We start from the raw sequence: 9,729 nt of genomic DNA, 5'->3' as shown, positions 1-9,729 counted from the left end.
ATCACAAGCTTGAGAATGAGAAAGTTCTTGTAAAGATTTAAGATGTGAATGCAATAATCCTTCACTAGTCTTTTTGTTTTTCTTGATTTCTTCGTCAATACGAATATCATCTTCTACAAGTAATACGGCGTTTTGTGCACCATGAGGGCCTGGTACAATGGCTTCCTGGACTTTTACATGTTTATCTATGCTTAGAGCATGTTTGGTTGGGTGTATTGGATTAGCCAATACACCCCTAATCTGTGGCCCCACTAATTACCCTGTTTGGTTGATTGTATTGCCCTAATACGGGCCTATTACGCAGCGCACCGATTCCCCATTTTTCCTTATGCAGCGCCGATTTGTAATCCCTTCCAAAAGAAAGGATTACCTAATCGGTCCTCTTTTACCCTCCAACCTGTTGCAGCATCTTCTTCTTTTTTTCATTTTTCTTCCCATTTTCCTTCCAACCTTCTCCCTCCTTTTCATGCTTCTATCTGACCAACCCTTTAACAAACCCTAACAACCTTCAACAAGGCCTTCAATTACGAATCGTATGAGGTAACAGAGTAACAGAGAGTAGCAGCAATGGTTCCTAAGTACGCTTTTCCCTTCTTCTATTCCTTTGATTTCAATTAAATTTCTTTATATATACCATGAATTTAATGATCTTTTCTTGAAATATTGTTTCTTTATTTTTGTTTTTTTGGGGAAAAAAATGGATTTGCCTTTCATTTCATTCCATTTCGGCCTGAAATCTGAAAATATGATTAATTTTTTGGTTTTTTAGGTTATATTTACATGTAATTTCAATGTTAACCAGTTTTGTGTTTAAATTTCGTCTTTGAAATGTTACACTTTCAATCGATCAACTGTACATAGGATTTGATTAATGAAGCTAATAGTTGTGAATTAATGAAAGGGAAAGGTTTTAATGCCTGCTGTAATTTGATTGATTGGAACACTATATGGTGTTTAAGGCAATCGATTATTTTCATTGTTAAAATATACCTCTGTTTGTCTGTTTTAGCTCATTGGATAGTAGCTCTATAAATAATTATTTTTGTTTTGTCGGCTATGTTGCTGCTGATGAATGTTGGATATGGGTTCGAGTTTTCTCATTTAAGTTTTACATAAATTTGGAGGTAATGTTAATTGGACTCAGGTGTTTTTGTAAGATATGTGTATGTATGCTTCATAAGTGTGTTCTTTTATGTATTTGGGAATCTTTGGAATATATTAATGTCATATCCATGCCCAAGAATCTGTTGAACATTGCTTGGAACTTGGTTTTTTGTTTCTAACTTGAAGGTCTAATGTAGCTGTGAGGAAGGAGCTTCATACTCCTGCATCTGATCGTTCTTGCATCCATCTTGAATTTGATATTACTGGCACTGGACTATCGTAAGTTACTACTTTCCTAAATATTCTATTCTGTATTGCTAAGTTTTTTTTCTCTTTTTCCAATTATGATGACCTCCTCTCCTCTCTTATCCTCATCTTAAAACTAGATGCTACATAATAGAGAACTTCACCAGCTCATACTTGTCTTCCTTTTCAGATATGAAACAGGTGATCATGTTGGCGTTTACTGCGAGAATCTAGACGAAGTTGTAGAGGAAGCATTGAGATTGTTGGGGCTATGCCCAGACACCTATTTCTCTGTTCATACCGATAAAGAGGATGGCACTTCGCTTTGTTGCAGCATTGCCAGTAAATTTGATGTTAGATCTAAAAGTTTTTAAATGCATGTTTATATATTTTGGAATTATGTTGCCACTGGAATCTTGTTTTTCTCCTATTGCCTATTGGGAACTGAGGCTTGTAATAGGGGGTTGACTTGTTTGTTTATGAGGATGACTGGATCAAATGCTATATTTGGAAGTTGTTTTGCTACTCAGGATGGCTTTTATTTTGCTGATAAATGGAGAAATTAGTTGAAGTATTTGAAGGATATAAGAAAAGAGCTTTACATTACTACTTGTTCAATATCATTAATATAGCATTTGGAAAAGCTTGCACGAAAACTAATTCGCAACCTTGATTTCAAAGTAATGTTGTATTTTATCACACTAAATTTATCTTTATTCCTTCTAAATATATGAATTATTTATATGTTAATTTATCTTATATATTATTTACTATTATTTTATTTATAATATTTTAATTGTATACTATAAATTATTAGCATTTTAATCGTATACTATAAATTCGTCATTACTATATTTATCTCTATGCTATTAATTAGTCACGAAATATTAATTATACATCATATATTATTAAGGTTATAGTTACACGAGAGTTCATTGATTTTTGCTAGGTAAATACACATTCAAACTTTAGATTAAATTATATATTTTTATTAAATTATATTTAATAATAATTATTTTAAATTATATTTTATAGTATTATATATTATGATTTTATTAAATTCATATAAGAATATTTAATATTAAGAATTTTATTAAATTATATATTTTTATTAAATTATATTTAATAATAATTATTTTAAATTATATTATATAGTATTATATATTATGATTTTATTAAATTCATATAAGAATATTTAATATTAAGAATTTTATTAAATTATATATTTTTATTAAATTATATTTAATAATTATGTTAAATTATATTTTATAGTATTATATATTATGATTTTAGAAAATTCATATAAGAATATTTAATATTAAGAATTTTATTAAATTATATATTTTTATTAAATTATATTTAATAATAATTATGTTAAAATATATTTTATAGTATCATATATTATTATTTTAGTAAATTCAGATAAAAATATTGATTATTAAGAATTTTATTAAATTATATATTTTAATTAAAATATATTTAATAATAATTATGTTTAAATATGATTAAATTATTTATTATTGATAATAATAATCTTATTAAAATTTAAATAACAATAACAATAATCATTTACCAAAATAAATTTATGCTAAGGGTATTCTAGTCATTTTAGTTTTTTCCATTATGCTATTACACCTCTATTCCATTCAACCAAACACAAGATTACTATTACGCCTATATTCCATTACATTCAACCAAACAGTTGATTTGCTATTACACCTCTATTCCATTACACCTCTATTCCATTACACCTCTAATCCAATACACCTCTAATCCAATACAGCGAACCAAACGTGCCCTTAGTATTTCTGTTTTTTGAACCGTTTTCTTCTTTCTCTTCTTAATGAAGCAGAATAGAGCAACTGAGAGGAATGCGAAAAAGAACAGACCGCCAATAGAAACAAAGACAATGACTATTACAGTTGAATGATGTCCGGATGGTGGTGGTGGAGGCGGAATTACATGAGGTGGTGTTGGTGGAGAAATAGAGTGAGGTGGTGGAAGTGGATGGAATGGATGATGTCGTGGTGGTGGAGGCACAAATGGCGAGGGTGGTGGTTTTATAGCAGGTGGTGGTGTACCAGTAGGAGAGGGAGGTGGTTTAGTAGCAGGTGATGGTGGTGCCGCAGTAGGAGAGGGAGGTGGTTTATTAGCAGGTGATGGTGGTGCCATAGTAGGAGAGGGGGGTGGTTTATTAGCAGGTGATGGTGGTGCCACAGTAGGAGAGGGAGGTGGTTTCGTTGCGGGTGGCGTTCGATGATGTGGTGGTGCTGGCACTGAATGTGGTTGTGGTGGCGTAATGGGGTTATGTGGAGCCGGGGGTGCTTTTGGAGGGGTTGGAATATAATGGGGTGGTGCCACTTTTGGAGATGGAGGCTTATAAGGAGGGGTCAGCTTTGGGGGGATACTTTTGGAGGCAGTGGAGTACCATGGGGTGGTGGCAGAGGAAAATATGGAAAATAATTGGTCCTAATAGAGTTAGAAGCCATGGTATAGTATGTCGTGTGATAATGGGAAGTAGTCTTTTCTGTTATGCCATTATGAGAGACAGTAAATATATATAATATATATACAGAGAGAGGCAGAGATGTTAGTCTTGGTTAGGCTAGGCTTGAGTCTAGTACATGGTTTGATGGTTTTGCATACTTCTAAGGTTTTAGTTACTTCACGTTTATGCTAAGATTGTTGTTGAGTTGTCATTGATTGCATTAAAAAGTACTCCTTGTATTGTAATTGTATTTAAAGAATTTAGTTCAAATTGCTATGATTGTTGAGTTTGATATTGTTGTGTTTTACTACTTTATACGTGGACCAAAAATGCTCAGATTTGCAATCTTCCCAAAAGGACTAAATCAGCTTAGGTTATGTATCTATGCATCAATATGAGTATATATATCTCACTTAAGTTAAATACAAATGAATTGTAATTTCTAATCTGTAAAGGCATTGTATTCTGGATTTACAACACAAACTAAGTTAATGTTTTTCTTTCTACAAAATATCTTTCTATTGTTTGATATGATATTTTGATAATCTTATACTCACCTTCAACCTTGAATGATAGAGAATGTCCTAAACATACCACCCTAACATGATTATATTACCTTGGAAAGAAGGATGAATGACCAAAGCCATCTTAGGCTTAGCTAAAATCATAAGGTTGATGCAGGCATTTCAATTTAAAGCCTACCTTTGAACATTAGTTTAGAGCTTAATATATGATACTAGTATTTTTTATTCGTGTGTTGTATGGGTTAAATGTATTTATAATTTAAAAAAAATTAAATTATTTTATTTTTAAAAATTAAGGATATTGTAAAAAGTAAATTTATATTATTTCATAAAAATATTTTTTATTTTAAAAAAAAATTTAGTTTAAAAAAATACTTTTTACATTAAAAACATTTTATCCAACCATTATATATTATAAAAAATTTATAATACTTTATGGATAGTGTTTAATTTTTTAAAACAAAATTATAAGGAAAAATTATTGTTTTTAAAGATTGTTTAAAAATAATTTAATTATATTGTTTAAAAATTATAATTTTTTTCATTACGTTACTAATCAAATTTTGTTTTTAAAATTTAAAATTTTATTGTTAAATTTTAACTAAATATTTAGAAAATTAAATTAATTAGAAGTACTCAAAATACTTTTTTTTAGTCCCCAATTAATTATTCTCTAAGTTAATTTAATTGAAAATTTTAAAATAAAACTATTATTTATGAAGTTTACATTTTAAAAAAAAATGTTACAATTAGTTTTAACCATGTTATATAATTTTTAAGTTTTGGAAGATTATAAAGTTTTAATAAATTTTAAACAAATTATAAAGTATTCGAATATAAGAGTATGCATTAAATAAACATATATATTTAAATTATAAACTATTAGAGGAATTATTTTATTAATTATTTAATTATGTATTTTTGTAATTATCTTGTTAGATGCTTTAAATATTTTGATTTGATAACAGATTCCATAGATTAAGTAATTACTTAAATTTAGAATATTTGATTGGCTATTAATTGAGATTTGGTCAAACAACCCAATCTTATCTTGTATGTATATATATACCTTACCTTTAATCAATAAAATCAATACATTATTCTCAACATCTTTATGGTATCAGAGCACTCACGTTTTTTACTTGTCTTTTTTCACTTATCTCTTTTGTATCTTTTTTTTTCTCTTTTCTCACGATTCTCCATGTTCTTCTTCAACCATAATGGCTTCAGAAGTCATCTTTGCATTTTCCACTGCTTATACCATCATTCAAAATACCCAAGAACCAAATAATCAACACTACAAACATCACAAAATTGACAAAAGCCAACTACATCACGTAAATTCTCCAAATCAAAATTCTATTAGAATAATATGATCTTTATGGCTTTCTAGATAGTTCTCTTCCCAATCCCACACCAATTGTCACCATTAATTGTAAGTCGACTCCAAATTCAACATACACAACATGGAAATGCTAGGATCATATTCTTTTTAGTGCATTCCTTGGAGCAGTCTCTCTACCCATTCAACCTCTTCTTGCCTCCATCACCACCTCTTAGGAGGCATAGATCACCTTGGCTAATACTTATGCCAAACCATCTTGTGGTCACATCAAACAGATCAAGGATCAATTGAAGAACTATATCAATTGACTCTTTCCTCGCAACCATAATTCAATGACCCTTACATCGGGAGTGTATCTTCCAATAACCTTCTGAGGTTTTCTCTTGAAATGCACGTTTCTTTGAATCGCTACTTGACGATACTTAATAATAGATCCTTACCCGCGGTCTATGAACAAGTCTCCTTTCGTTGCCTATGTACAAGGTATTATCGACACATCATTACTCCTACAAATCTTAATCGGGTTATCACCATACGCACTACTGGCTTTTATTATTACTATTTTGGCAGACTGGTTCCCCTTTTCTACTACTTTTTCCCTGTTTGACGGATTTCCTTAAAATCTACTTGTCAACACTTACATTATTCTTTTAACTCTTTTTCCATGAGCGTGATTAACCGTAGTTATCATCTTGATGAAACACCCTAATTTTAGTGCCATAGCAGACCCTATATGTTGCCATTGTCGAGTTATGGTCTTACACCTGAAATTTTCACGTTTAATGTCCTGGCAGACTCCTCGTGTTTACTACCTCAGAAGACTCTCCGTGTTTTCTATCCCAATGGGCTACCTCGTGTTTACTATCCCAGTAGACTACCTTGTGTTTACCGTCCTAACATACTACCTCATATTTACCGTCTTGACGGATTATCTCGTGTTTACCATATCGACAGACTCCCCCATGTTTACTGTTCTGAGAAACTCTATTGGTTGCCATAGTCGAGTTATGGTCTTACGCATTAGACCTCTTTTGAGGTGTCACCTTGTAAGACCTTACCGTTGTCGCGATATTGCTCCAAAAAGCCTGCTGATCACCATCATGATGTTTCTCTATGAAACCTAATGATCATCAATATCGATCCATCTTCTATCCAACTTGATGCTCGAATAATGAAGTTTTCCCCCGTAAGGCCCGAAGCTTCGTACATCACATTTTGCACTCATCAATACCGTATGGCGGTATCTCAATGGAAAATTTTCCCTATTCCATTGTCCATTCCTCTATTTCACCAATGTAGCCTCTCCAACCCTGTCCAGATGTTAATGCCAAATTTTAAAGGTCACATCGGCCATCAAAATGATCACATCCCAAAAATTAGGTTAGTAGAATGAGGTTAGTAAATCAGGGTTTAGTGAACCAAAAATTTTAATTAAGTTAGATATTTAAAAAATAGTTAGGAAATAAAAATTAAGTGCATGAGAATTAATTTGGCTAAAACAAATTTTAAAAATGAGACTTGATTTGGAAATAATTTTGAAATTGACTGTAATTGAAAAATAAGGTCCAATTTGGAAAAAAATGATATTGTAAGTGGTCAAAGGGAAAAATGCCTAATTTTCAAAATCTGGCTAGCTTTATAAACCACCCATGCCTTTTCCCTCCCATTCTTTATCTCTTCAAAAAAATTTCAAAGCCCTAAATCTTGTTTTTCTCCCAAAATCAGTTAATCCTTTTTGATTTTTAAGCTTTCCAAACACAAAATATTCTTTCAATTTCAAAGAAAACTTAAGATTTCATCTTCAATTTCTCTGAAGTTTTTCACATGTTGAAACTCGAATTAGCTTCATAACTCGTCGATTTTGCAAAATTAAGTTAACATTTTGACTTTTCTTGATCAAATGGAGTGTGTTGTTATTTCAAATTGAAATGTTGGTGTGTTGGAGAGTGTTAGCTTCAAGCACACTTACTTGGGACATGTAGACTCTTTTGAGTCATAGTGTGATGGAGATTCGTGTATCCAATAAAAGCTTTTGATATGTATTTTCATCCTCATAAGTTACCAATATATCATTTTGATATGGTATTTGATGATCCTATGTGAAAAGTGTATTTAGCCTAACTCTTGTGTTTGTGATTTTTTGTAGCATATTGAGAACTCACTAAGCTTGGTTAAGCTCACATCTTTTGGTGTCTATTATTTTAGAGAAATAACTTGTATGGGAGGTGAAATAGGCAAGCTTGGGGTCCAAAGACCTCTAGATTCTGGGGTAGATTACAAGAAGCTTTGGGCACTTAATTGAATTTCAGTGCAGCGTTTCATCCATAGACAGACGACCGGTCAGAGAGAGTGATTTAGATACTCAAAGATATGCTTCGATGTTGTATTCTTGAATTCGAAGGTAACTAGGAGATATTCCTTCTATTGGTTGAATTTACTTACAACAATAGTTACCAGTCGAGTAGTAAAATGGCCCCGTATAAGGATTTTTACAGTCGAAAGTGTAGAACTCCATTATACTAGACTGAATTGAGTAAGAAAAAGCTTTTAGGTACTGATTTGATTCGTGAAACTCAAGAAAAATTGAAAGTGAGACAAGATTGTTTAAAAACAGCTTTCGATTGTCAAAAATTGTACGCTGATTTGAAAAGAAAAGACATTAAGTATCATGTTGGCGATAAAGTGTTTTTGAAAGTATCGCCTTGGAAAAAAATTCTCTATTTTGACCAAAAAGGAAAGGTTAGTTGGCATTTCATTAGTTCGTATGAAATTATTGAGAGAATCGGGCTAGTAGCTTATTGTTTAGCTTTACCATCAGAATTAGAGAAAATTCATAATGTGTTTCCATGTGTCGATGTTGAGACAATATAGATCTGATCCCTCACATGTGATTCACTGGTTGATGTGGAATTACAGCTTGATATGTCGTATAGTGAGGAACCAATTAAAATTCTGGTGCAAGAAATCAAAGAATTGAGAAATAAACACGTAGCTTTAGTGAAGATTCTTTAGAATCACCATAGAATTAAGGAAACTACTTGGGAACTGAAAAAAGCTATGAGATTGCAGTACTCAAACTTATTCTCTGGTAATATTTTCGAGGACAAAAATTCCTTTAGAGGTGTAATAACCCGTTTTTAGTGGTATCGATAAAAATGGTTTGATGACCACAATTTCAACTAGTTTATCAGTGCTTTATTATTTATAGGGTTATTACAAGGTCGTATTAAAATTTGGTTAGAAAATTTTAATGTTTAGATAGTTAATTAAATAAAAAGAACTAAATCGTAAAAGCTAAAAAAATTAGTTCATAATAGCTAAAGGTGTTAAATAGCTATAGAAATATAAATTAATGGATTTAAATGGTAAATATACCATATAGATATATAGTGGACGGTTATGGACATTGTTTTGTTAATTTTTAAGTAAATATTTAAGGGAAATTTAGTAATTAATCAAATAATGTCATAAACAAATATGTAAACAAATCACTAGTTTTGGTCACTTGAGAATTGAACAAGATTTGTTTTCATGCATGGTAATTTTTGCCCTTTTAATGATTTTTATGTTTTTGTGATCGTTTTAGCTTAATGTAGCTAACCTGGGGGCAATTTGTAAATTGTTAAATGTTATATGCTATTCCATTGATGAGTTTAAAGTGTTTTTTAAGTTTGTGTTTATGAAGTTTGATGGTAGATTATTAAGCTTGGTTGTTAAATATGACTATTTTGTAAAGTAGTTTTTAGTAAGTTTAACAATTAGGGATTAAATTGTTAAAGTAGTAAAACTTTATGGAATGTTAAATTGTGATAAATTTGGTCTTTAGAAAGATCCTGAGAAATTCAACTAACATGGGTTTTAATTAAATGTGGTTAATTTATAAGTTTTGGGTTTACAGACTAAATTGCATAAAGAGTACAATGTTGGGGTAATTTTGTAAATTTATAATGAAAAGGCTTATAAACTTAAGTTTAACTATTTGATACTTTGAATGGATTAATTGAATGAAAATTATTATTTAG

The 9,729-nt window shown here is 30.7% G+C and overlaps 2 protein-coding genes across 3 annotated transcripts; one reads left to right on the top strand and one right to left on the bottom strand.

Moving 5' to 3' along the window:
* The first annotated feature begins 238 nt into the window (after nucleotides 1–238).
* LOC107941911 (NADPH--cytochrome P450 reductase) lies at nucleotides 239–1,854 on the top strand. Of its 2 annotated transcripts, none has more exons than XR_005920628.1 (3): nucleotides 239–578; nucleotides 1,302–1,383; nucleotides 1,541–1,854. XR_005920628.1 is itself a non-coding variant. In XM_041104524.1 (3 exons), exons 1-3 carry the CDS (start codon nucleotides 568–570, stop codon nucleotides 1,722–1,724), a joined length of 288 nt encoding a protein of 95 aa, XP_040960458.1. In that variant the 5' UTR covers nucleotides 302–567; the 3' UTR covers nucleotides 1,725–1,854. The 2 variants fall into 2 exon arrangements, 1 of the variants encoding a protein (XP_040960458.1); XM_041104524.1 differs by having other exon boundaries at nucleotides 302–578; nucleotides 1,291–1,383.
* A 1,295-nt stretch (nucleotides 1,855–3,149) lies between these two features.
* On the bottom strand, nucleotides 3,150–6,705 carry LOC107941912 (protein TRACHEARY ELEMENT DIFFERENTIATION-RELATED 7A-like). The gene is made up of 3 exons (XM_041104305.1): nucleotides 6,613–6,705; nucleotides 3,271–3,819; nucleotides 3,150–3,212 (listed from the first exon to the last, which is right to left on the bottom strand). Exons 1-3 carry the CDS (start codon nucleotides 6,703–6,705, stop codon nucleotides 3,150–3,152), a joined length of 705 nt encoding a protein of 234 aa, XP_040960239.1.
* Between the last annotated feature and the right edge of the window lie 3,024 nt (nucleotides 6,706–9,729).

This window comes from Gossypium hirsutum, chromosome D11, assembly GCF_007990345.1.
Source record: "Gossypium hirsutum isolate 1008001.06 chromosome D11, Gossypium_hirsutum_v2.1, whole genome shotgun sequence".
NCBI lineage: Eukaryota > Viridiplantae > Streptophyta > Magnoliopsida > Malvales > Malvaceae > Gossypium > Gossypium hirsutum.
Note: the sequence above shows the minus strand (reverse complement) of the source record. Positions and strands in the feature narration are given on the sequence as shown.

Coding starts and splice junctions, on each gene's coding strand:
- LOC107941911 (XM_041104524.1), top strand. Junction 1,384..1,540: donor ATTACTGGCACTGGACTATC/GTAAGTTACTAC, acceptor CTTCCTTTTCAG/ATATGAAACAGGTGATCATG.
- LOC107941912 (XM_041104305.1), bottom strand. CDS start 6,705: ATGGCAACCAATAGAGTTTCTCAGAACAGTAAACATGGGGGAGTCTGT. Junction 3,820..6,612: donor GTCAAGACGGTAAATATGAG/GTAGTATGTTAG, acceptor TAACTCTATTAG/GACCAATTATTTTCCATATT. Junction 3,213..3,270: donor CATCCGGACATCATTCAACT/GTAATAGTCATT, acceptor CATTCCTCTCAG/TTGCTCTATTCTGCTTCATT.